Below are 27,982 nucleotides of genomic sequence, written 5' to 3'. Positions count from 1 at the left end.
GTTTGCTAAACCAGAAATGGTGTTAGGTTTTTTGTTTTTTGTTTTTGCATATTTTCTAATCAAACCTCAAGAGAAGTACTATTAGCACCCCATTTTACAGATAGATACAGAAACTGAGGCACAGAAAAAGGTCACCTGCCCAAGGTATCTGCTGGGAAATGGGAATGCTATCATCCATCCTTGGGTTGTTCTGATCTCAGGGCTGGTCTCTCCATAAGTAGGGGAGTGAGCGTCCCCCAGCAATTGCTACTGACTAAAGGTGGCTGCTCCCCTTCACCATACAAAACATCTGTCCTTGGAAACCTTGTACACCTTGTACAGGGACATTCTGAGTCAGGTGGCAGATTCACATTCACTAGAAATTCTCAAGGGACACAGTTTGCTGACCCTCAGGTTGTCTCTTCATCAGCAGTCATAAAATATTAAAGCAGGAAGGTGCCCTGGCAATTGGATTGTCTAGTCTCCACATCCTGTGAGGGGAACCTAAAGGCCCAGAAATGCAGGGGACTTGGCAAGGTGTGACTAATCAGAGTTAACAAGGAACAGACTCAGGGCTGTCATCCTGGCAATGCTCCCTAAAATCAGAGCCTGTGAGTTCAGAAAACAATGTTCAGGGTCTTCCAACCCAAGCTTCTTGTTTCACAGATAGGAAAACTGAGGCTCAGAAAACTGGGGTCTTCTTAAGAGTGTTCCATTGATGAACCCTTAAATTCCAGTTTTTACGATCATTGTGTTGTGAGACATTAAGTGACCACTCTGAAACTCAACTATGGATTGGAAATAACAAAACCTACAGTATAGGGTCACTGCCAGGCGTATAAATGATGCATGGCATGCCCTTAGGCCAGCACCCAACACATATTGAGCATTCAATTCATGGTATAGATTATTAATGCTGGCAGGCCCTTGTCTTCTTCCCCCTGCCATTCTGCTTTCTAGGTCCAACATTTCTCATAGCATATAGTGTTAAGGCTGTGGACGACTGCTTCAGACAGTTAGCTGGGTGACCTTGAATGGATCATTGCTCTGTGATTCTGAAGCCACAAATGCTTCAGTACCCTGGGGATGGCAAGAACTACCTACCAACCAGATGGAGAGATGGAAATACTACATGTGATGGGCTTCAATGCAAAGCCAGGCATCTAGTAAGTGCTCAATAAAATTGCTTTTGCGTTATAACAAGTACCACCTTGTTACTTCCATGTCATGCCTGTCACCAGGCTGCAGAGTGCCAGGTCTGCTATGCAACGCAAGGAGGCAAGAATACCCCAGAACTCTGCGCATTCGCTGGGGCTCGACTTATCCTGCTCTGAGCTATACAAAAACTCCATTTTTGCAATCAATAGTGTTTTGGAAAACCCCCATTTTAAAGGTACACAAACTGACGTCTGGCGAGGGGGTGGTTGCTGCCCGCCAAGCACACACACAGGCCCAGGGCTGAAGCACAGGCGTCCTCAGGACATCCAGGGAAGATGCCCTTCCCCAGGAGCCCAGCCCCCCGGAGAAAGATCGTTGAGCGCGCGTCCCCCAGAACCCCGCCTTCTCTGCGTCTCCGGATGCCCAGCGGCTCCTGGCCGAGGCGTTGTCTGCAAGGCTGCAGACAACAGCCTTGCGTGGTCCCGGGGGGTACTTGTGACCCGAGGTCGGGGGCATTAAGGCCGCCGGAGGGCGGCGTGTGGCTGAAGGCAGCGCGCCGGGACTCCCTGAGCCCGGGCCTTTGGGGCGCGCTCGGGCTCGGGAATCTTTGGAGGCCGCTCGAGCGTTCGGGCGTTTCCGGCGCCGAAGAACGGAGCTGACCTTGGCGCTTGGCGCGTCCCCGCCCATCGCCTGCAGAGGGCGCTGCTCCCGGCGCGGTGCTGTCCAGCCCTCGAACCTCCCGGGCGGCCGAGGACGGGGCGGATGCGGAGGACAGGGTTGGGCAGCTCCGGAACCTCCCGTTCTCGCGTTGGGAAGGTGATCAATAATACATTTTATGAAGCCCCAGTGGAATTCGGATGTTTTTAAAAGGAACTAGAAAACATTGCTAAAGGAGCAAGTTACTCGCCGTAGTTGGCCTGTCTGTTAATGGGGATAATTGTGGATATTGAGGATTAAATACGTGTGAGGAAAAAACGCAGAGGAAGGGGCTTGGCGTTTTGTCTGTGCCCAGATAATGGCAATGATTATAACGAGCAAAGCGCCCTGCCAAACCGAAAAATAAGGTTCAAGTCTTGGTTCCTGCCCTCAAGGAGCTGCAGTGGAAAACCCAGAAGGGAGATAAAATACAGGGAAAGCAATGGCTGGGACTCGGACCTGGCACTGATCCTGTGAGCCTCAGATTCCTGATCTGTACAAAGTCGGCCCTCTAGTCCGACTTTCTTTCACTGTGGTTGTGAAATGCAATCCAGGGTGACTTAAAATTAGAGGGAGTTGAATCTATAGGACTTCACCACTGATTGGCATTTATTCATGCAACAAACTCACTAATACTCTGGTCCCAGGCCTTAGGGATGCCACTTTGAATGAGTTAACATTGCCCCTGAGGAATTCAAAGTTGGGAGACAAATAGCCCTTTAGAATGTATCGTTAGGGCTAGAACAAGGGGAAGCATGGACTGTGGCAACCCAAAGGACGTACCTATCAAAACCTGGGAATTTAGGAAAACTCCCTGAAGGAGGCAATGTGGAGTAGCTGGATAAAGAAGAGTGAAAGTGTAGAATTTCAGACAGGAAGCTCCGGATGTGAGAAGAAGTGGCAGAAGCAAGAATTTCACAGAGGTAGGCCTGGGCAGAGAAGACTTGGACAGAGGGTGCAGCCCTCTTTGTCCAGCCCTGTCTTTTCCTAAGGCATCAGTACACACATCCTGAGCCCCCAGGTGCAAGGGCCACTCCCTGCACCCATGGGCTCATGGTTTAGGAAGAGTCAGAAGGCAGAGGCACCAGGGACGCTGGAACGTGCCATCACCTTGGTCTCAGGATGCACACTTGGGCAATAAGCAGGGCACAGGTCCCAGGGAGAAGACCTGGAGGTTGGAGGAAGGCTAGAACTGGAGAGAGAAAACAGTAAGACAGTCTTGAACAAAAACAGAGAGGTGGGACAGGATGGCATTCTAAAGCCAGACTCCTGGCTCTAGAATTCAGGATCTGAATCCTGATTCCATGCTTGGCATGTGATTTGACCTCTCTAGGCCTCAACTTGCTCACCAAAGCCTCTTATAGTGGATATTATACCTAAATGAGATAATGTATGTAAGACTTAACAACAGGCATTCAGTCGGTGAACATGGAAGATTGGTAGAAGCCAGACCAAAAAGGCAGTTATGCTGTAGGGACAACATGCACAGCATGCTCAGAATGTACATATCCAGACACTTCCACTAGAAATTCTGATTGAGTGGATCTGGATGGACCCAGAGATTTGCATTAGTGATATTTGCATTGGAGGCAGAATTAAAAAAAAATTAATATAAAGCACATTATCTCCACTGATGCCCCCTTAAAGACAGAAAAAATTTTCAAGGTCACCTGTCTCCTCCTTCTTCCACCACTAACCTCCCCAGAAGTCAGAAGGCAGTTTAGGCACCAGCAGAGCTTTTTCCAGTGTATGTGACCAAGACAGGGGTCCCAGTTCCTTCTGGGATTCCACAATCTTCCATCCATGAATTCAGGAAATGGTTTCAGAAAATTTCCTGGCATATCCTCTCCCTGCTGTTTGCTGCTTTTGGTGGTGCCAGGCTGCTGCAAGGTCCTAGATGTCCTCACAGCAGCCTGATTACAAATGGACAGGCAAGGGTGTAGCTGCCCCTGAGCAAGGTAAGCTTCATGCCCATCAGGCCCTGTGCTGTGTCCACTAGTGGGGGGCCTTAAAAGTCCAGTAAGGCCTCATTTACTTGCCAACACTGACCTTTAGGAATGAAATTTTATCCATCTGATAATTGTCCCCTCAGGCTCCAATGCCCCAGCTTTGGCACAGAATCTTTCTAAAATGTGATATGGACTGCCTTTTCCACAATAAAGAGATGAAGCATCATTGAAACCTTTTTTTCTGAGTGCCAAGGTGGATACTGTGAAGTGCGGGAGGCCTAGGTGTGATCCCTTTACCACCTTGTTTTATGACCTTGGCAAGACACTATCTTTCTCTGACCTAGATGTCCTATTCCATATTAGAAGATGATCCTGCAGACACAGCAGTTATTGCACATACTATGTATGTAAGCAGCCTGCATACAGAAGGCAGGTGCTTACCACATGGAGGTTGCCAAAATTGCTTTCTTGATGACTCAAAATTGACACTGTGAACATCAATCATGGTTCCGTGACTGCTTTCTATCAATATTATCTGTCTCCTCAGGCCAAATCATCTAGAAAGCATATTCGGCCCTCATTTCAACTTTCTGACTAGTACCGCCTAGGTAGCCTCCTCCTCTCAACATAATGGCAGTTCTTAAGCCACCCCCTTGCTTCTACCAGGATGCCAGAAAGAACCCCCAAAGCAGAGCCACCAGCCAGCTGTGATGGAAGCAGGGAAGTTGTTCTAAAGTGCTCTAATTCTAAAGCAGTGAAAGCTGGTAGCAGTCGTAGTTGAGTATACCTGCTGTGGAACCCACCTGACCTGGGTTCAAATCCAAATTCCATCACTCACTAGCTGTGTAACCTAGCCCAAGTTATCCAACCTCTCTGAGCCTCCATCTCCCAAAGCATGACATAGAGTAACAGTATTTACAGGATTACAGGAATGAGGAAAGGCATAAGAGCAGAGACAACTCCTCCCCTCCTTAGATGAGAGCCTTCATTTCCTGTTACTGTTTAGCCTCTTGCTCTAGGTAACCAGAGTATAACAGTCCTAGAGAACACAAAACTCAGCAAGCCTTGCCACACTGCTAGGACTGGTCCCTTAGGAAGGACAAATGAATCATCTCACTCTCATTCTCAGGACCCATAGCCCGAGAATCATTCACCCGTAATTGGCTGCAAAGGGAACTGGAGCAGAGGAGAGGGAGTGGATTTGTGAATCCACCCACGAGTTCCTGACCTTTGCAGCAGAATTCATCCTCCCACCCAGTTCTGTTCCCGGGCGGCAGCTGGGTGGGTGGGCAGGCAGAGCTGCTGAGGCTTTCATCAGCCAAGGGCCGGTCCCTGGTGATTTAGGACTGTGGCTAGACACTAGGGGAGGCTAATGCTAAACCACACATAGTTCAGTTTTTGCTGTTTTCTTCATAAAGGGATAGGGAAAGGAGAGGCTACTTCCCTCTTACCATAAATCAGATTTATTTTTTTTTTTAAATATTTATTTATTTATTTATACAAGCACTGGGTACAGTCAGAAGTGCAAGAGGGTGAGAGAATTCACCAGAGCCAGAGCGGGGAACAGAACAGGCAGACTGACGAAATACACTGCTGAGGGGAGCAGCGGGCGGCAGGAGAGGTCTGCACGCCATGTGGGACCCTGGCCCGGTGGGTGGGGATCGAACCAGTGCTGCAGAGGCTGCAGGCAGCTTCGCAACCCAGCGCTCAACCGCTGCGCCACTGGGAGGCCCCATAAATCAGATTTAAGCCCTGCAAAATTAGGACACCTCTAAGGAGACAGAGGAGGAAGAGGCAAGGAGAGAGGGATAAGGAGGACAGAGAAATGAGGAGGTGAGGGGAGAAGGAGGAGGAACATGACAGAGGGAGAAAGCAAGGAGAGGAGAAAGGGAAAGAAGGGAACAGGAGGGGGCGAGAGAGGGAGATGCAGAATGGGGCATATGAAGACACTACAGGGGAAGGGGCAGGTAGGAAGAGAAATATTCCACACTACATAGACACATGAAAAGAAGTGAACTCCAAAAGGAGGACGGTAATACTAGGAATGCGTCTAAAGGCATTGGAGTGGGCAGGGTGTGAGCCCAGGAAAGGCGACCACACAGCTGAGCCTGAGAGCAGGGCCCAAACTTCCAGGTCTACCTCTCCCAGGCCATCCTGCCGGCGGCCTCCCTGCAAGGGCGCAGCGTACCGGGAGCTGTCCAGATCCGTGGTGCTGAAATGTCAGCCTATCGCGAGCCTCTCAGGCAGGCTGCAGTCAATGGACAGCTAATTTTTAAACACCTACTGTATGTCAGTCATTGCACCAAGTACTGAGGAAATCAGCAATGAATAAAACAGACCAAAATTCATGTATGTATGAAGCTTAAATCTTATAGGAGACAAAATAGGCTTTTCCACTAGAAAATATCAAGTTCTATCAAATAAAACAGGAGAGTTAAGCAAATGTACCCACAAAGAGTGGTCATATACTGTTCCCCAGAGAGGTGACACAGAGCTGCAGAATGCCTGGGCTGCGAAGTGAGCCCCAAATAAAGGTTGTGACGATGCCGGGTCATGAGTCAGGGGGACTCTCAATTGGACACGTTTCGGAGGTGAGACTCCAACCCCATTCAGCTGTCTCATTCCTCTAACCTGGGCCTCTACTCTGCCAGATAAATGGGTGTCCACCCTATGTACAAAGCACCAATTTAGGCCTGGATGATTTGAGACACTGAATTCACTTCTGTCGTGAGGTGAGTGGTCACTGAGTGACAGGTCACTCAGGCAATCTACCGCCCTCTGGCCTCAGTATTACCATCTATAAAATAGCAACAATGATCCTTGCCTAGTAAGCCAGGTTTGAGGAGGTACCAAGGAAGAAATGGTAGCTGGGTTCCCTCTGCAGGACACATCAGAGGGGTTCTCCCTCCCTAGGGTCTCATTCTTCAGAGTCCACAAAGTCTCATCCTGTAAGGTGCGGAATGAATAAAGTGAATGACAATAATGCTAAAGTTCACAGAGAGCTTTATTGCTTTATCCTTCACATTGCGGCCCCATTTCTGAAGAGCACTAACCTTGGGGCCTCTTCATGGGAGCCCAGATGGCAGTCAAGGGACAGCAGAGGTTGAAGCACAATTCTGAACACGTCCCTCAGTGTGGGCCACTACGAGAGACAGCAGGGGCCAAGAAGTGCCTGTGGTCAAACAAGATTGAGGAACTTGGCACACTCAACTCACCTTTGGAAAGTTCCCAATCTCATCACCAAGCCCAGACCCCAAGAACCCTGCTTAACTCCTTTAGCCACAAAACTCCCTCTTCTCCTGTCCTTTTTTTCAGGAATACCAGTCATCATCCTGAAGGTGCCTTGGGGAATGCTGGGCTGGGAACTGGGAAGGACTTCAGAATTCTGGTCCCAGGGAGACAGTTTTGGAGATGTATAGGCATATGGTGTTTAGTGTGTGTCTATAACATAGCAGGTGTTCAATAAACGCGATGCATGGATGGATGGATGGATGGATGGATGGATGGATGGATGGATGGATGGATGATATATTGTTCTCACTTCCAAAGTAAGAATAGCAGGAAGGAAGCTGACAGAGATTTCAGCCCCAATTTAAGTCCCCTCTACCCCACTAGTGTGACAGGAGAACTGCTGACATGTATTTGCTGATTCACCCAATGACAATGGAGTGGTAAGTAATGTGGTGGGCAGACTGTGGAAGGGATAATGACCTAAAGGTGGGGGTAAAGGAGAGCAGGTATAATTTCTTGGAGGTGAGCCTGAAGGGCCCTTTGGGGGAGTGACCTCAGAGTTCCCACCCCCATGTCATACTTCCAGGCACAAAACCATACATGGGGTTTCTTGGACTCCACCAGCATCTTCAATCCCATGATTGTAGCCTCCTGACCTTGACAAATCCCATCTTGGCCCCATCCCCTCTTTTACCCAGTCCCTCCCACCACTCCTGCTGTCAGCTGCTCGTCAGCCCTCCCACACCTAGTGAACGTATCTGCGTTCTGCAGCTGACTGAAAAGACCCAAAGAAATAAGGCTCTAATGGCAAAATTCCAAACAAATAACTAAATGGGGATCCACATGAGAGCACGGGGGTCCTGCAAATAACCCCCCCACCCCATGCCACTCTCAGAAGCCTCAGTCACTCACCTTCATCCTCCCAGCACATTGCAAACCAGCCCCTCTGCCCCCTACAAACGGGAGCATGACTGGATATTTGAATGGGGGAAAAGTGCTTCATCATGTTCTGCTTCTCCATGTGAAACGGGAGACTCCCTCCCCCCCTCCTCTCCAGGGCACTCTCCTTCCAGTAAAACGTGGTTAAAGGGACAGAGCACCACCGCATCCCCATCTCTGAGGGTCTGCTTACAGCCTGGGGGGAGGTGGAAGGCAAAGAGAGAACAGCCGGCAGAGGTCTTCACCGGGGGAGTCTATTTGTCTCCATCCTGGGGCCCTCGGAAAGAAAACTAAACTGGGAATGTGGTGGGGGTTGAGATAAATCAGAGAGGCTCAGGCGTGAGAGAGGAGCTTACACCTAATCCTCAGGGGGTCTCAAGGCTCCCAGAATCCGCTGGGGTTAGTCAGGGGAGTGGGTTAGGTACCCCAGCATTTGTGGGAGAGCGTCCTGAACTCCTACAAGTCAGAAGGCTGGCCAGGTCCCTGGCTGTCGTGTGACACAGTCGGATCCTTCACCCGCTCCCCCTCACTCTCTAGTCAGTACGCACAGAGGTTACACAAGGGGGAGATGCTCTCTTTCCTCTCCTCCCAAGGTAAAGGCAGAAGTTAACCCTTTTTTCCACCAACAAGGAGCAGGTTCTGCCCTGGGTACTGAAGGGGCAGCACAGCCCCCACCCCAAGGCATGTGACATGAGACCAAAACCCAGAAAATACCAAATAACACCAGAAGTTGCAAACTCCAAGTCCCAGGGACCCCTTTCGAACCTTACCCTCCATGAGGGCTTAGCGGGTGAAGGACCTTAGTCTCCACAAGCATCCCACCTCTTTCCTGCGGGAGGAGAAGGAATATCTACAGGCACCCATTTGTTGTAGGGGTGGGGAGGGGTGGGAGAAAAAGACGGACTTCCTAGTGGTGAGAAAGCAGCCGCCATCTCCAGGACAGAACGTGGGATCCCCTCCCCAAAGCAGAAGCTGTCAGGGATGCTGAGGATCTCAGGTGGGAGACCTTCCTCAGGGCAAGGCCACCTCTTTATAAAGACCCCTTTGTACAAGGGTCAAAGGACATAATTTGTTCAAGGTCACTTGGCCCGCAAACCGTGGCGCTGACCTCAGTGCGCAGACCCTCGCCTGGGCGGCTACTGTCGCGGCCCTCACCCCGCACGGGCGCCAGCTCTCTCGCATCATGCTCAGTCCTCCACTGCACCCTCATTCTGGGTTCTCTGACCCTCCTCCCAACACACACACAGCCCGGTGTCCTCCTGCCTATTTAGGGGACCCTCTACCCTTTTCACTGAGGTTCCCCTTTGCTGGGATCGGCTGCAGTCCCTGCTCCTATCCTGCGGGCTACTCGAGACTTTCCGGAGTCCACTGTGCCCCCCTCCAGGTGTCACTCTCCTCATCCTCTGCAGTGTCCCCCATGCCCAGATTCAGGGTACCCTTGGCGCCCCCTCCCCAGCTCCAGGTCCCGCTCCTCTACTGCAGAGCCGGCAGATTTCTGGAGCCTCTCCCGGCGGCCCCTCTAATTAATGATAAGGGAAAGGTGCACCTCCGTCGCCCCCAGGCCTCTCTCTGTGCCCTCCGCAGCATCCATTATGCCTCCATTTAGGATTACCTCGCTCCCTCCCCAATTCCGTGCGAGACTCTGCACCTCCCAGGCTGAGGTCCTAACCGGAAAATCTGTGCTCCCCTGCCGCGCAGGGCCCCCTCTTCCTGCGGACGAGAGTTTTCCATCGCTCCATCCAAAGGTTCCCCGCCCTGTTCCACCAGGTCTCCCGTCCGCCTCCCGTTTCAAGCCCCTTCTCTTATTCCCGAGCCCAGCGGCAGGAACTTCCAGCGCGCACCCGGGGGTCGCCACGTGCGCTCCGGAGCCCCCTACCCCCCACTCCACCTCGGGGGGCTCCTCTGACGCCGCCAGGTCCTCCTCGCTCCCAGGTCCCCAGCCCCGCCCCTCTCACTGCGGCGGAGCCGGCCGCCCGGGGCCGCGGGGGAGGCGGCGGAGAAGCGGGCCCTCCCCGCGCGCCCCCCCGCCGCCCGCCGAGGGGCTGGGCCGGGCCGGGCCGGGCGGCTATAAAAGAGCCGGCGTCCCGGGGCTGCCGCAGTGCCGCCCGCGCGCACCGGCCCCGCACCTGCTCCCGCCATGATGAGCTTCAGCGGCGCCGACGCGCTGCTGGGCGCCCCGTTCGCGCCGCTGCTGGGGGGCGGCGGGCTGCACTACGCGCTGTCCCGCAAGGGCGGCGCGCGCTCGGCCGCCGGCTCCTCCAGCGGCTTCCACTCGTGGGCGCGGACGTCCGCGAGCTCCGTGTCGGCCGCGCCCGGCCGATTCCGCGGCGCCGCGGCCGCCTCGAGCACCGACTCGCTGGACACGCTGAGCAACGGGCCGGAGGGCTGCGTGGTGGCGGCCGCCGCGCGCAGCGAGAAGGAGCAGCTGCAGGCGCTGAACGACCGCTTCGCGGGCTACATCGACAAGGTGCGGCAGCTCGAGGCGCACAACCGCAGCCTGGAGGGCGAGGCGGCGGCGCTCCGGCAGCAGCAGGCGGGGCGCGCCGCCATGGGCGAGCTGTACGAGCGCGAGGTGCGCGAGATGCGCGGCGCCGTGCTGCGCCTGGGCGCGGCGCGCGGGCAGCTGCGCCTGGAGCAGGAGCACCTGCTGGAGGACATCGCGCACGTGCGCCAGCGCCTGGACGACGAGGCCCGGCAGCGCGAGGAGGCCGAGGCGGCGGCGCGCGCACTCGCGCGCTTCGCGCAGGAGGCGGACGCCGCGCGCGCGGAGCTGCAGAAGAAGGCGCAAGCCCTGCAGGAGGAGTGCGGCTACCTGCGGCGCCACCACCAGGAGGAGGTGGGAGAGCTGCTCGGCCAGATCCAGGGCTGCGGCGCCGTGCAGGCTCAGGCGCAGGCCGAGGCGCGCGACGCCCTCAAGTGCGATGTGACCTCGGCGCTGCGCGAGATCCGCGCGCAGCTGGAAGGCCACGCGGTGCAGAGCACGCTGCAGTCGGAGGAGTGGTTCCGAGGTGGGCGGGCGAGCGGGCGTGGCGAGGAGGGGGCGCCTCCTGCTGGTCGGGAGGGGTGGGGTGGCACGGGTGGGCTCTGCATGGGCTCTGCACGGGTGCCTGGGCTGGAGGGTGCTTGGCTCAGTTTCGCCCTGCGGAGTGCATGCCCCCTAGTTAAGTGTCACTTTCACTCCGCGTCTCTTCTCACTACACACCCCACTCCCCAGACCCCCGCCACGCTGGATTCTCCTTTAGGTGCTCTCCTCCAGTGTCCTTAAGTCTGTCCTTTAACCTTGGGTCTTCTCTCTGCTCCCTGCTCCAAGCTTGGGTTACCCACCGTGAGGCTCCTTTCCACCAGGTTCCCTGCCCTTCAGTGTAACATAACTTCCCTGCCCAAGACTGCATCCCTGCTTCTACACATCACAGGGAACCCTGTTCTCTCCACCCCTATCAGACTGCTCCCCTCTACTTGTGGGGAGGGATAGGAGGCTCACATCCCTTCTCCCAAGAACCAGTCTTACAATCAATTGGTGCCTGAGGCCAAAAGGTGATGGGTGGGCCCTTTAATGACTGTCTTCCCTACACAGAAGCTAGGATTGTGCCCGCACCCCCCACCTCTGCTGCCTGGAGTCAGCTAGATTACAGCTGCAGCAGCTTGAAGCGTTGCCCAACAGATGCAGGGTGACCTTGGCCAATACCCTCTAGTTTTCATTTCATTTGGAGTTGAAAGACGGGGGTGGACCCACTGGGCTTCTTGCTCTGCAGAGCTCCATAATTCTTCCTGACACTGTAAAACTTGTGTGTCTTTGGGAGGGTGCAGAAGTTTCTGCATTTTTCTTACAATGGTTAAGAATCCTTAGCCACCAGTATGGTTTCTAAGTGTGACGGCACTGGAAGCACCTGCTTCACTTTTTCTGGTTCCTTTTCCACTCCTCTGCAGTGACAGAACTGTCCCCTCCCCCTTCCCTGCAGCAAGCCTCCTCCAAGAGTGAACCTCTCTGCTCTCTGTGTGAGTCACACAGGCATACCATCCTAAGACTTCTGGGCCACGCTGCTGGCTTTCCAACTCAGGCCCCGGGTGTCACTCTCTCAAAATGCAGGATGTTCACTTTCAGGAGATGTAGACTAGACTCCTGCCTCCAATGACCTCTGAAGGTCTTCTGGGAGCCAGCAGCTCTTTGCTGGAAGGGGCCTGGGTGGCTACCATTGGCTCAGGGGTTTCTGTGCTAGAGAATATGCTTTTGGGAAGAGGAAGGGACTGAGTAGCTGGCACAAAAGCCCCAGGCTCTTCAGTGACCTTGGAGTGTACACCACAGAAACCTATAAGGAAGGGACTGGCTACAAGGTGATTTCAGCACCCTCATGCCTGCAAAGCTCATAGGATTAACTTGTTCAGCCACAACCTCAGGGTTAAGCCCTGTGGGCCAGGTTTTACATCCAAACCACAAGCACTGTGGACCCTTGCTGGGAGCTGAGCCAGGCACTGGAACCAGAAATGGGGCTTCCTCTGTCCTGTAGAGTTTCTGAATCCTGAGTTGGGATCTAGATTCTAGATTTGAATCCTAGCTGTCTCTCGCTAGCTGAGTGGCCTTGGGGAATAGGTTATTGTCTTTCACACAGAATACAGAATACAGGTGAGTTAAGTATCCAAGATGGTGCCCAGGTCATTGTGTCACTTTACAGATTTGGGTACTGGAACCTAAATCGAGATATATTTAACCCTGTGCTTTGTCCTCTTCTCTCCTAGTGAGGTTGGACCGACTGTCAGAGGCAGCCAAGGTGAACACAGATGCCATGCGCTCAGCACAGGAGGAGATAACAGAGTATCGGCGCCAGCTGCAGGCCAGGACCACAGAGTTGGAGGCACTCAGAGGCACCAAGGACTCACTGGAGAGGCAGCGCTCTGAGCTGGAGGACCGTCACCAGGCCGACATTGCATCCTACCAGGTGGGTGGGGCAGGAGTAGGGAAGAGAGCCACGCTGCCTCAGTTGGTTGGGTGACCCTGGGCATGTCACTGCCCCTCTCTAAATAGGTTTCAGTGGCTCAGACCATGGGCCCTGGAGTCAGACATGCCAGGGCTACCAGTGTGACTCCCAAGCTGTGTGATCCTGGCAGTTATCTGCCTTGTGGAACCTGAATTCCTTCAGTGCAATGACGTTTGAAGATTGTTATTTATTTATTTATACAAGAACTGGGGTACAGACCAGAGGTGCAGGGTAAGGGTGAGAGGATTCACCAGAGACAGAGTGAGGAGCAGAACAGGCAGGTCTACCGAAATACACTGCTGAGGGGAGCAGCGGTTGAGACAGGAGAGGTCTGCTATGCCATGTGGGTCAGTGCCCTGGCTGGGGATAGAACTCATGCTGCAGTGGCTGGCGATAGCTTGATAGCACTGAGACTTTAACCTCTGTGCCACCACAGAGGCCTCTCAATGATTTTTTTTTTAAAGAAGAAAGAATGCCTGCTTTGCAGAACTGTGAAGATTATAGAGAGATATTTTTTTTCTTGTTAGACAATTTTTTAATAAGTGTGAATGTGCTCACATGCAGCATCTGGTAAACAATAACCAGTGTCTCTCCTGTGGGTAGTCTGGAGAAGGCCTTGCAGATTCCACCTATGAAACAACTGACAAAAGGAAAATACCATTTTCTTAAAAAAAAAAAAAAACTTTAAAAGAATTTGTTATGCAGTTATAGAAAAAGAGTCAGCTGTAATAGCTTACTTTAAGCCAGGGCTACAGTGGGCTTGGAGTTGGAGCGAAACTTCAACTATTTAACTTGCTTCTCTGTATTATCCTGGTCATCACCAAGAGATGCTTCCTGATCCCTTACTATGTGGCAGGCATTTTGGAGCACTGGGAAAACAATAGGGCACAAAAGCAGACAAGTCCCATTTCCACTGAGCATTTTCTCAGCTTAAGAGATCTTTAAGAACTGGGCCTCCCTGGTGGCGCAAGGGGTTAGGACACAACCTATGAAGCTATCTGCAGCCACTGCAGCATGAGTTCAATCCCCAGTCAGGAGATACGCACATGGTGCAGCAGACCTCTCCTGACTCACCCCCTGCTCCCCTCAGCAGATTATTTCAGTCAATCTGCCCTTTCTGTTCCCCACTCTGTCTCTGGCAAATCCTCTCACCGCCCCCACATACCTCTGGCCTGTACCCTAGTGCTTGTATGCATAAATAAATCCTTTTTAAAAGAAAGAGAGCTATAAAAACTTACCACCATCCTGGGACCTCCCTGGTGGTGCAAGAGGTTAAGTCTCAGCACTATGAAGCAGTTGGCCGTCAGGCAGCCACCGCATCATGAGTTCAATCCCCGGCTAGGGAGCTAACACACATGGCGCAGCAGACCTCTCCTGTCTCACCCACTACTACCCTCAGCAGTGTATTTCAGTAGATCCGCCTGTTATGCTCCCCACTCTGTCTCTGGTGAATCCTCTCACCACTCCCCCACCACCTCTGGCCTATGCCCCAGCTCTTGTATGCTTAAATAAATAAATCTTTAAGAAACAAAAAAACTTACCTCCATCCCACTGTCCAGTGATAACCATTGTTGGTGACTGGTGTGTTTCATTCCCTGGCTGAGATTATATACACAACCAAGACTTTTGCTCCAAGCAGTCCATGTCCATGTCCAGCTTTGATAGGTTGGGAGTGGCCCCAGTTTACCTGTCTGGGTGGAACTGCTCTGGGCTTGCACCAATAGTCCCAGCCTCCTAGGCACTGAGGGCCAGTTGCTGGCTGGCATGTGACTTGTGTGACCTTGTCTCTCCAGGAAGCCATCCAGCAGCTGGACACTGAGCTGAGGAATACCAAGTGGGAGATGGCAGCCCAGCTCCGGGAGTACCAGGACCTGCTCAATGTCAAGATGGCTCTGGATATTGAGATTGCTGCTTACAGGTGAGGTGGGCCGGGGGCCTTTGTATTTGTATCAGGAGCTAAGCCTTAGGTTTCAAGCCCCAGAGAAGCAGTCTGCCTTTCTTAGAAACAAAAAATGTTTGCTGTTAGGATTTGCTATTAAACTGATTTAAAGTATACAGTCCAGTAGTATTAAGAATATTTACATTGTTGTGCAACCATCTACACCTTCTATTGCAAGAACTTTTTTTTCTTCCCAACTGAAGTCTGCTCATTACAGAATAAGCCCCCACTCCCTTCCCATAGTCCTGGCAGCCATTCTTCTGAGAGACAAAAAAATCTAAAGAGTGGTTTATTTTCATTCTGACAATGACTTAGAGGCTAAAGCTCCTCACCCTCTCCCCAGACCCCCAGCTTTGGAGGGAAAGGAGGTACTTGTGTGGTCACCGGTCTTTTCAACTCAATCTCTTAGAATTTCTTTTTTGTTGTTGTTTTAAGATTTATTTACTCTTATACAAGAACTGGGGTACAGACTGGAGGTGCGGGAGGGTGAGAGGATTAACCAGAGACAGAGCAGGGAGCAGAACAGGCAGACAGACAGAAGACACTGCAGAGGGGAGCAGCAGGCGCGACAGGAGAGGGAATCGAAGCTGCGCAGTAGAGGCTGTGGATAGCTTCACAGCACTGTGCTTAACCCGCTGCGCCCCCAGGGAGGCCCTCAGTCTCTTAGAATTTCTTAGCTCTCTGAGCACTTGATTCCTGGGGCACTAAGGCAGGGGTTAATGATAACAGTACCCACTTGTGGGGTTGTTGGGAGGAGGAGCTAATCCTGTTCATGAGCTAATCCAAGAACTGCAGCAGGTACCACTGAGCTCCACCAGAGCAAGCCCTTGGTAAATGATAACCACAAAACCTCCCAGCTTAGCAGTTTCAGACTGTGGAGCAGGGCTGACCCCAGGAGCCCCTGTCCCCACTACTGACTGGTAACCCTTCGCTTCCCAGTTCTTGGCTCTAGTTTGTGTCTTGCCCTTGAAAATGTCATCAGTAAACCGGAGTAATCAGCATCAGCTGAGGACTTGTTAGAAAGTCAGACTTTCAGGGGCCTCTCTGGTGGTGTAGGGGTTAAGTCTCGGCACTGTCACCACTATGCCCTGAGTTCAATCCCAGCCAGGGAGCTAACCCACATATAGCATAGCAGACCTCTCCTGCCTTACCACTGCTCCCCTCAGCAGTGTTTTTCAGTAACTTCTGCCTGTTCTGCTCCCCACTCTCTCTCTGGTGAATCCTCTCACCCCTCTGCACCCCTGGCCTATAGCCCATTTCTTCTACACATAAATAAGTAAAATCTTTAAAGGAAAAAAAGTCAGACTTTCAGGCCTCACACCGAATCTGCACATTAACGGAGATCCCTGGAGGGTTCGAGTGCTGTTACATTTGTGAAGGTATATGACAGAAAACCTTTCAAACTCCAGTGGGAATGGCCTAGTACCTCTTAAACTCAGATTCATAAATATGGAATTGTTTGCTCAGGCTCCAAAATTTCTCTTGAATAACAGTTTAGTTGAGGGACAATAGGTGTAACTTTTGTGGGTATATAGGAATTCTCTCTTGGGGGTCATTTTTCAAGGGGAGAAGTTTTTATAAATTATAGCCTTAGCTGCAAAATGTGAGCTATGCCAGTGGGGTACAGATTCTATGATGATTTACTAAGTGACTTTCCGCTTTCAAAGTAACCATCATTCACATTCCTTCCTCCCTGAAGTCCATACCATTGCATGTTATGGACCTTCAGAGTAATCCAGGAAGACCCCAAACTCACCAGTCTGCTCTGGTTAACAGTAACATGTTACATTATCCATTTGGCAGAAAACTCCTGGAGGGTGAAGAGTGTCGTATTGGCTTTGGTCCTAGTCCTTTCTCCCTTCCAGAAGGACTCCCTAAAATCCCTTCTGCAGCTACTCACATAAAGGTCAAAAGTGAAGAGATGATCAAGGTGGTAGAAAAGTCAGAGAAGGAAACCGTGATTGTGGAGGAACAGACAGAGGAGATCCAAGTGACCGAGGAAGTGACTGAAGAAGAGGAGAAAGAGACCAAGGAAGAGGAAGGTGAGGAGGGAGGAGAAGAGGAAGCAGAAGAGGGAGAAGAAGAGGCAAAGTCTCCCCCAGCAGAAGAGGCTGCATTCCCAGAGAAGGAGGCCAAATCTCCAGTGAAGGAAGAGGCCAAGTCACCAGCTGAGGTCAAGTCCCCAGAAAAGGCTAAATCTCCCATGAAAGATGAAGCAAAATTGCCAGCTGGAGCCAAGTCCCCAGAGAAGGAAGACACCAAGTCTCCAGCTGAGGTAAAATCCCCTGAGAAAGCAAAGTCCCCAGTGAAGGAGGAAGTGAAGTTACCAACTGAGATCAAGTCTCCAGTGAAAGCTAAATCCCCCATGAAAGAAGCAGCAAAATTGCCAGTTGAAGTGAAGTCCCCTGAAAAGGCCAAGTCTCCAGTGGAGGTCAAGTCCCCTGTAAAGGCCAAGTCTCCAGTAGAGGTCAAGTCCCCATTGAAGGAAGAGGCCAAGTCCCCAGTGGAGGTCAAGTCTCCAGTGAAGGACGAGGCCAAGTCCCCAGAGAAGACCAAGTCCCCAGTTCAGGTCAAGTCTCCAATGGAAGTCAAGTCCCCAGAGAAGACCAAGTCCCCAGTGAAAGAAGAGGCCAAGTCCCCAGAGAAGGCCAAGTCCCCCATGAAGGAAGAGGCCAAGTCCCCAGAGAAGGCCAAGTCCCCCATGAAGGAAGAGGCCAAGTCCCCAGAGAAGGCCAAGTCCCCCGTGAAAGAAGAGGCCAAGTCCCCAGAGAAGGCCAAGTCCCCCGTAAAAGAAGAGGCCAAGTCCCCCGTGAAAGAAGAGGCCAAGTCCCCAGAGAAGGCCAAGTCCCCCATGAAAGAAGAGGCCAAGTCCCCAGAGAAGGCCAAGTCCCCCATGAAGGAAGAGGCCAAGTCCCCTGTGAAGGAAGAAGCCAAGTCCCCAGAGAAGGCCAAGTCCCCCGTGAAGGAAGAGGCCAAGTCCCCAGAGAAGGCCAAGACTCTTGATGTGAAGTCCCCAGAAGCCAAGACCCCAGTGAAGGAGGAAGTAAGGTCTCCTGCAGACATCAAATCCCCTGAAAAGGCCAAAAGTCCTGTCAAGGAGGCTGCCAAGTCCCCAGAGAAGGTCAAATCTCCTGTGAAGGAGGCGGCCAAGGCTCCTGAGAAGGAGGCCCCAAAGAGTGAAGAGGCAAAGTCCCCTGTGAAGGAGAAGGAGAAACCTCAGGAGGTCAAAGTCAAAGAGCCCCCAAAGAAGGGAGAGGAAGAGAAAGCTCCAACCACACCAAAAACTGAGGAGAAGGACAGCAAGAAAGATGAGACATCTAAGAAGGAGGCTTCAAAGCCTGAGGTCGAGAAGAAGGAAACTGCTGTGGAAAAGCCCAAAGAATCAAAAGTTGAAGCTAAGAAGGAAGAGACTGAAGATAAGAAAAAAGCAGTGACCCCAGAGAAGGAGGGTCCTGCCAAAGTGAAGGAAGAGGTCAAACCCAAGGAGAAGACTGAGGTGGCCAAGAAGGAACCAGATGACAGCAAGGCGAAAGAACCCAGCAAAGCAGCAGAGAAGGAGCCAGAAAAGCCAAAGAAGGAAGAGACGACAGCAGCACCTGAGAAAAAAGATGCCAAGGAGGAAAAGGCCACAGAGCCCAAGAAACCTGAGGAAAAACCCAAAACAGAGGCCCAAGCCAAGGAAGAGCCTGGCAAGGAGGCCCCCATGCCCAGCAAAGCCAAGACAGAAAAGGCAGAGAAATCGTCTAGCACAGACCAGAGAGACAGCAGGCCTCTGGAGAAGGCCACAGAAGAAAAGGCCACTAAGGGGGAGAAGTAAGGCAGGGAGAAAGCAACATCCAGAGTAGCCAAAGAAACTCAGGAGGGTCTGGAGCTCAAGGGTTGGTGTAATGAATTTTCATTTTTTGTCCCTTTATGTATGAAGAAACTGTTAGATGGGGCCCTCCTTCACCAAATGGAAATTTCTGTTAGCAATATGTTAGCAAGAGAGGGCACTCCCAACCCCCGCCCCCATGCCCTAAACCCTCCCCAGGCGATGGACAATTATGTTATGATAGCTTATGTAGCTGAATGTGATACATGCGGAATGCCACACGTAAACACTTGACTATAAAAATCGGCCCCTCCTTTCCAAATAAGTGCATTTATTTTCCTGTATGTGCAATGACAGATGACCGCAATAATGAATGAGCCGTTAGAAACACATTATGCTTGAGATGTCTTAACCTATTCCCAAATGCCTTCTCTTTTCCAAAGGAGTGGCCAAGCCCTTGCCCAGAGCTCTCTATCCTGGAAGAGCTGGAGCAGGTGGGGCTGGGCACTGGCCACTGATTCATGCCAGGGCACACTTTTCCACTGGAGTCCACTTTAAATTGCTTCTGTGCAATAAAACCAAGTGCTTATAAAATGAAGATGCTACTGTTATTTATTTTCTCATGGGCAGGCCAGGGGAGGTCTAGCAACCACAGGCACTGAGTGAGCACCAGAGGTCTCATGTGGGTCTGGGACTAAATGTCATCTTGTGCTATTTTCTAGCACAATCCCTGTGCCAGGCAACATACTAGGTGCTTCGTTTATATGATCTTAGATAGGTGTGGTCTGGTGCATGGCTTCTCAGCATGGTCCATGGATCACCTACACCAGTAGCATCTGGGAGGCTCATAAAATGCAGACTCCTTGATTCTATCCTACATTATTGAAATGAAATATGAGAGGCAGGTCCAGGAAGTGCATGCTTCACCAACTCCCACTTAATTCTAATGCACACTGAAGTCTGGGAAATATGATAAAGTGACTGCCCAAGCATCAAGGGAAGCAGCCTACCCTCACTTGCTCAGGACTTTTCTAGTTTTTAGGACGAAATCTCTATGTTCTGGGAAACCATCTCAAGCAAATGGCCCAGGTGTGACCCAACACAGCAGTCATTTGATGTCCAAAACTTTAGCCAACTAAAGCAGCTCAGGATTCTGTGGTGTGGTACTCCAGAAAACAGATTCTGGAATTAAGTTCTAAGTTTAAATCCTGACTCTACAACATACTAGCTATGTGACTGAAGCAACTCACCTCACCTGTTTTCTCACCATTGAAATAGGCATCAGAATATCTACCTTGAAAAATTCCCATGTAGATTGGATAGAATTTATATAAAAACATGTTGATAAATGATAGTTATTTTTTAAAGCAATTTGGGAAACTCAGCCAACTATGACTTTTCCCGACAAGACCCATGGGGATTTCCTAGGTCCCAGATCCCAGCTTGATACTCAGGTACTGTAGCTATGTTCTGGAACAGAGATCCTAAGTAGCTTTGGGTTTGCACCCATCCAGGTACAAACCAGGGAGAGAGAGATTTTCTCCCCATCAGTTCAACCAGTCTGAAAACTGAATCTCATTAGTAATGGGGTCATAAGCTCATCCCAAAAGCAATCACTATGGCCAGAGAGGATGGAATACTGATTGGACCTGCTGGGTCACATGCCAAATTCTAGGTCCAGTGGTAGATTTAGCCTACCTGAATCACATAAACATTCAGATCCAACATTCAGAACCCAGGATAGAGGTTGCTAAAAGCTTCCAGTGAGGATAAAAAAGGGGTGAAGAACTAGCATGGCCTGAACTTCCTGGCATCAATGATAAACTACCTAGATGTTTATACTGATAAATAGGAGGGTAGAAAAAAGGACAACTTATGGCAACTAAAGTCCAAAAAATGACATCCCTAAATCCTTTCTCTGAAAGTCAGTAGAGGACATGGTCTAGCAAAAGAACTGAAAGTTTAAGAAATAGAAAATCCAGGAATATAGAAACAAGAACAACATAAAAGATGAAACTCTCTGGGATAATGACAAAGAGACAACTCTTTTTTTAAAGATTTTATTTTATTTATACAAGAACAGGGGTCTAGGCCAGAGACGTGGGAGGGTGAGAGGATTCATCAGAGACAGAGTGGGGAACAGAACAGGCAGACTGACTGATATACAATGCCGAGGGGAGCAGCGGGCGAGACAGGAGAGGTCTGCTGCGCCACATGGGATTCTCCACGGCCGGCCGGGATCAAACCCACGCTGTAGAGGCAGCAGATAGCTTCACAGCGCTGCGCTCTACCCACTGCGCCACCTGGGAGGCCCAAGAGACAACTCTTTGGACAATAACTTTGCAGTCCCTATCCAGACTGCAGTGTGTTTGAGAGGGAACGCTCCAAGAAAAAAATTAAACTTATAAATTATTTGGCAAGATTCACCATGTATAAAATTGAATTTCTTTTTACTGAACTATGGGAGAATGTGAGAAGATGTATTCAATTTCAAAGAAAACAAAAAATTATAAGAGCAAGTGTAATTACATACTAGTTAATTCAGCAAGTAAGAATATTTACCTGCTACAATGAATATGTGTTATACCAAAACGTAAGACAAAAGGAAGAGAGTGGAGAAAGTAGAGTGTATAATTGATCAAAAACTTTCCTCTCTCACTTTAGTCTGGAAAAAATGGTTCAAATTGATAAATCAAAGAAAAGATTGAGAAATAGACTGGAGAAGACATGATGTCTCAATGCAATGTGGTGTCCTGGACTAGATCATGAAACAGTGAGTGGAAAAACCAGTGAACTTCAAATAATCTGTAATTCAGTTAGTAGTAAGGTACCAACATTAATCTGTTAAATTCGACAAATGCATGAAGATCATGTAAAATAACTATTTGAGAGAGCTGGGTGAAAGAGGAACCTTTTTATACTAACTTCGTAACCTTTCAGTAAATTAAAAATTATTTCAAAATAAAAGGCTTTTGAAAATTGATATATCAAGAGGTTGTATATAAATGAAAACATGTCTCTGGTGAGTCCTCTCACCCCCCGCACCTCTGGCCTATACCCCAGTTCTTGTATGCACAAATAAAAATAAATCTTTAAAAAAATAAAAGACCTCAAAGGTGAGAAGAGGTGGTCCCTGGGTCAAAATTTGGGCCTGTATGACCACAGAGCACAAGCGCTTCCTTACTCTGCCATCCTATCCAGTCTTTTCCAAGGACACGGAACACGGCCACCCAAACCAGATATCTAAGGTATTTTTTTTTTTTTAAGATTTATTTATTTATTTATACAAGCACTGGGTACAGTCAGAAGCGCAGGAGGGTGAGAGAATTCACCAGAGCCAGAGCGGGGAGCAGAGCAGGTAGACTGACGAAGTACACTGCTGAGGGGAACAGTGGGTGGCTCGCCGTTGACTGGGGATCGAACCAGTGCTGCAGAGGCTGTGGGCAGCTTCGCAACCCAGTGCTCAACCGCTGCGCCACCAGGGAGGCCCTACTTAAGGTATTTGTATGGCAAAAGCTCCAGCCCTCCTTGATAGTATTCTCAAGTCCCTAAGAGCACAGGCAGGGCCCAGCTGCCGTTCCTCTTTTCCCTCATGTAGGCATGATTAGCTGGCCAGATACCAAGCAGAACTGATCTGAACCATCTGCTAAACAAAATCATCCTCCCGCTGGGAGGGTAACAAACCTTAGGAAAAACCAGTAGAGCCAAACTACTAAGGAATTGCTTGTCAGATATCAGAGGCCCGGGGGACACAGATGACATGTGGAAAGGAACTGACCTCTTTAAGATGCGTCATTCTTGCTGGCTAGCTGTTGGCTCATCTGATACCACTGGGTTGATGAAAACATCCTTCATTTTTTTTCCCCAGGGGGATTATTTCAGAAAGAATGGGTTAGGTTATGTCTGCAATGATAAAAAACTAAAATCTCAGTGGCTTAACCCAAAGAAAGCATCTTTCTCACTTACACTACAATCTAGTGTGGGTTGGTTTAGTGTGGGTAGGGGCCCATTGAGGTTCAGACTTCCAAAATTCACTGAGGCTGGGGCCACCGTGGTCACACAAGGGGTTAAGTCTCAGCACTATGAAGTTATTCACAGTTACTGCAGCACCAGTTCAATCCCCGGCCAGGGAGGTGACCCACTTGGCACTCCAGACTTGTCTCACCTGCTGCTCCCCTCAGCAGTGTATTTCAGTCAGTCTGCCTGTTCTGCTCCTCATTCTGGTGAATTGTCAGCCCCCTGCACCTCTGGCTTACACCCCAGTTCTTGTATGCATAAATAAATCTTCAAAAATTTTTTTTCACTGGGAAAGCAATGTACACAGTTACAGCTAACATCACAGACGATGTTCTACCAAGTACCCAGAGGGAGGAGAGTAGAGGCTCTTAGTGGCACTAATAACTCCACAGCAGTAATGTTCCAGAGAATACTAACCCAGCAGCTCCTGAGGGGATGCTTTGAAAATTTCCACACTCATCAACATTGTTGTGCTGCATGTGGTCAAAACAGAATCAAACTAGTTTAAACAAAACACTATGGCTACTGATAATAATAAATATATTAGCTTACATAACCAAGGAATTAAGGAAGGTTGACGTGCTTTGGATATAGCTAGATCCAGGGGGATTTTTAAAGTTTCTTCTCCAAGATGCTGTTACTTGTTTCACCTTTTTCCAGCTATTTTCTTTTGTGTAAGCTTCATTCTCAGGCAGGACCTTTCTGTGTGGCCTCCAGTTGCTTTAGATTTTACCTCCCACCAGTTTAGCGAACTTAAGGGGAAAAAAAGAACTCTGGTCCCAAATTCTGCAAAAAGTCCAGGGTTAGTTCTCATCTCAGAGCCCAGCTTAGCGCCTGACTGAGCTGTTGGCAAGGAAGGAGGAGTCCAGATAGAGCTCCCAGAGCCTGGGACACAAAATGCGGAATGGGAGGCATCAGGCAGGAAGGGCCTTCCTGACTCAAGAGGTCTTTTCTCCACACTGAAACCTGAAGGGCAGGGACAAGACCCTGTCCTCTGCTGAGCAGCGATAGGTATCTTCCATGGTGCTGAGAGTTGCCCCCAAAACTATCACTCTGTGAGGTTCTATTATCACCCCCAGTTGTAGATGGGGACCCCTGAGGCTTAGAGTGAGTCAAGTGAACTGACCAGGGTCATGCAGCTGCTCAGGAGTGGAGCAAAGACCCACATGGGTCAGTTTGACTCTAACTTGGACTCTTGCTGAAGTGACTAAATGGTGCAAGGAGTGTTGTCTGCATTGACCTGAAACCTCACTGGACTCGCACCCTGAGCAGGCAGCTCAAGACATAGGCGCACGGACATTCATTTAAGCCTCGCTTTCCTCATCTGTAAAAATGAAGGGAATGCATACATTTTTGTGGCCTCCTGTAATTAATTGGGGCAGTGAATGTAAAAGCGTGATTAGCACAGGACCTGACCCAAAATAGATGCTTAACACCTGTTCTCATCAGGACACCATGGAACTGGAGGACTTACAGTTTACACGGCAGGTAGAACATTCCTCTGGCAGCCTGGCAGCGCTGCTCCTTTATTTTTATTTATTTATTTTTTTTATAGAGGCATGTTTTATTTATTTATTTGTTTGTTTGTTTGTTTTTTGTTTATACATGCACTGGGTACAGTCAGAAGTGCAGGAGGGTGAGAGAATTCACCAGAGCCAGAGCAGGGAGCAGAGCAGGCAGAAGGACCGAAGTACACTGCTGAGGGGAGCAGCGGGCGGCAGGAGAGGTCTGCGCGCCATGTGGGACCCTCCTCCGGTGGCCGGGGAGCAGCCGGGGATTGAACCGGCGCCGCAGAGGCCGCGGGCAGCTTCGCAACCCAGCGCTCAACCACTGCGCCACCGGGGAGGCCCAAGCGCTGCTCCTTTAAATGATAGGGCTTTTAGTTTTTTTTTCCTAATGACCAATAGGAACATCCTTAAAATAAAAAGGGTCTTTTGGATTTATTTGTAGGAAAAATAGTTAAGAAACAGTAAGCTGGGGAGAAAAGAGAGAATAGAAGAAACCAAGAATATGGTTGGTAAGAACTTAGACTGACTCCTACATGTGGGAGGATGACAGAGGGGCTGCAGTCTGGAATGTGCCCCAAGAAAGGTCAAGGTCAATTCTCACCATGGAGGAAACAAGCCAGGCTCCTTTCCCTTAACCTGCCTACCTGAGGCACAAAAGGCTCAGTTGATAGCTCAAAAGGGCTGGATTGTCCTGGGCTTCTTGATTCTTTTAAAACCCTTCTTAAGACCAAAGGATTCTTCTGTTCAGACTGTTCCTTTGAAGAGGATAAATCTCTTTGGGAGGGAGACAGGTTCTTATATCTCCTGCCTAGGAAGCAGCTTCCTCTCAGCTCTTACAAGCTGTCTTTGCAACCTTGTCCTGGCTTCTGGAGATGAGCCGGAGTCAGAGATGCTGAGTCAGTCTGGCTGCCTCCCAGCTAAGAACGTGGAGGCTGCAATGCAGGGCCATTAAAGAAACTATTTTTAGGTCCCATTTCAATCTTATTCAGCACAGGTGGTGAGACAAAAGTCCTGAAGGTGGCCAGACCAAGGGGATGCCAGCAGGGACAGAGCAGGTAGGTCAGGGAAGAGGCAAGTAGATCTCACCACATGGAGAGAAAAAAGTGCCCAGAGGTTCGTGTTGTCCAAGGTACAAAAGATAGGAGAGGGGAAGCTGCACAGAGAAAGGAACCTACCTGTATTATTTGAGGAGTCACCAAGAAAAATGAGGGAAGGGAAGAATGTACAGTAACTTCTAAAAAGAGACTAGGGCAATCTGTACCTGGGGAACTTGTAAAAATAGACTTTCTCAGCCCATCTCAGGTCAACTGAGTCGAGCATTAGTGGGGATTGGGAATCTGTTTCTAATAGTTCCCTAGAGGGATCACACTCACGTATTGAAGTTTGAGGACTGCTGAGATGCAGAATATCTGCCTCTAGAATTCAAAGGAGTGATGGAGGCTGAAGGGAAGGCAGAGGCACGCTTATCTAACAGTCACTTGAGGTGTCTTTCTTTCCTCACTGGGCTGTGTCCACCTGTAAAATGATGAGCCCTGGCAGGGCTGGCGTCTCCTAGTTCTTCCTCAAAAGTTGTCACTCAGATGCTCACTGATCAGCTGAGAGGACAGGAGGATACAGCTTTTATTTCAGAGACACAAGGAGAATCAGCAAAAGTCCACTTAAGATTTGTGAATACCCTTACAATGGGGACCAAACTTCAAAGATATTGCGGGGGAGGCCTCCCTGGTGGTGCAGGGGTTAAAGATACAGTGCTATCAAGCTGTCACCAGCCACTGAAGCAAGAGTACAATCCCAGCCTGATCCCCAGCTGGCCAGGGAACTGACCCATATGGCACAGCAGACCTCTCCTGTCTCGCCCTCAGCAGTGCACTTCATAGATCTGCCTGTTTTGCTCCCCACTCTGTCTCTGATGAATCTTTTCACCATCCCCGCCCCCCGCACTCCCCCGCACTTCTGGTCTATACCCCAGTTCTTGTATGCATAAATAAATAAATCTTTAAAAAAAGTTGCTGAGATTAAAGTTGTTTAAGAAATCTTAAAAGTTTTCAACACATATTCACAAAAGGTAACCATGTGAAGTAGAAGATTTATTAATTAACCTCATTGCAGGGCCTCCCCGATGCCCGAGGGGTTAAGTCTCAGCACTTTCATCAGTATGGCCCAAGTTTAATCCCAAGCCAGGGAGCTAACCCACATATGACACAGCAGACCTGCTCCCCTTAGCAGTGTATTTCAGTAAATCTCCTGTTCTGCTCCCCACTCTGTCTCTGGTGAATCCTCTCACATCTTCCATACCACTGGCCTACACCCCAGTTCTTCTATGCAAAAATTAAATAAATAAATAACTTTAAAAATTAACCTTATTGTGGCTGTACAGGTCAATATATATCTGAATATATAGACTATATACAGTATATCACTATATATAGTATATCACATGTACAGTATATAAACTATTACATAGCACATACACATATATAGTAAGCCACGTTGTGGAGCTTAAATGTACACAATGTTATATGTCAATTATATCTCCATAAATCTAGAGAAATTAATTTCCTTTTGTAGGTAGCAAACATTAAATTACACTTGTGATGTAATAATTCTTAAATATTTTTACATCTTTACATTTCATTTCTTAAAATGTATAAAAAATTGAGTACTGAACTTTTGGGAGCAACAGAGCATAACTTCCCTGACACATGGTCTAAGAACTCTTTATGCCATCCTTCACTTAGTTCAACTTTTGCAGAACTACAAAGGTCATTTTGCAAACATTTTAAAGGGTGTTACCTATTTCACCAGGACTCCTTTTAATCCTTAGAGTTAAACCATGATTTCCTGAGGCACTGATCATGGCATCGCCATGGAGATTTTCCTTAGTTGTCACCTGGTCTTGCTCTGCCAGACCATCAGCTCTGCATGTGACTCTCAGTATCACTCTTACCGACTTGGTGGAATCCTGAAACATTGATAATTACTCTTTTTTTTTTTTTTTTTTTTTTTTGATAATTACTCTTTGTGAAGTGCTTGTCTCTAACTGTGTTGCTGTTAGACATCTGTAACTTCCAAGGATCAAAGAAAATCTGGTCATGAGAGACAATGACAGGACTCGTGGAGTAAGGGGAGGGAAGAGAAGCGCTTTTGCTTCCTCTGGTATGCTGACTTTGCCTTCCCCTATCATCTCCAAACAGCAGGGACTTGGGATAATAAATACCCAAATGAGGGCCTCCCTGGTGGCGCAGCAGTTGAGCACTGGGTTGCGAAACTGCCTGCAGCCTCTGCAGAGCCGGTTCAATCCCTGGCCACCAGGTGAGGGTCCCACATGGCGCGCAGACCTCTCCTGCCCGCGCCCGCTGCTCCCCTCAGCAGTGTACTTCGTGAGTCTGCCTGCTCTGCTCTCTGCTCTGACTCTGGTGAACTCTCTCACCCTCCCGAGCTTCTGACTGTACCCAGTGCTTGTATAAATAAATAAATCTTTAAAAAACAAAATAAAATAAAATAAATAAATAAATACCAAAATGAGGACCTTCCAGAGCAGAAATAAGGTGAGTATGGACAAGTGGGCAGCATTTCTCTGCAGTCAGAATCTTTTGCACTGTGCTTTTCACGACCACCTACAGAAAGCCTCCCCACAAGCACTCCTTCACACTGTGCCATGGCGCCCACCTGCGATTCCAAACTGCAAAGTCTTGCTGTTCCCCCTCTGTCCCCAAGGAACTACAAAACAAAGGCCACTTCTTCAGGTGACATTTTAATAGGCTAGACATAAAAAAAAAAAA

The 27,982-nt window shown here is 49.6% G+C and overlaps 1 protein-coding gene across 1 annotated transcript; it reads left to right on the top strand.

Annotated features, from left to right (window-relative positions):
• Positions 1 to 10,089: 10,089 nt before the first annotated feature.
• On the top strand, positions 10,090 to 18,681 carry NEFH (neurofilament heavy chain; the record flags this gene model as incomplete). The annotated part of the gene is made up of 4 exons (XM_084253923.1): positions 10,090 to 10,960; positions 12,687 to 12,886; positions 14,719 to 14,843; positions 16,668 to 18,681. 4 exons carry the CDS (start codon positions 10,090 to 10,092, stop codon positions 18,679 to 18,681), a joined length of 3,210 nt encoding a protein of 1,069 aa, XP_084110049.1.
• Between the last annotated feature and the right edge of the window lie 9,301 nt (positions 18,682 to 27,982).

Source organism: Talpa europaea (assembly GCF_964194135.1).
Source record: "Talpa europaea genome assembly, chromosome: 14".
Lineage (NCBI taxonomy): Eukaryota > Metazoa > Chordata > Mammalia > Eulipotyphla > Talpidae > Talpa > Talpa europaea.
Note: the sequence above shows the minus strand (reverse complement) of the source record. Positions and strands in the feature narration are given on the sequence as shown.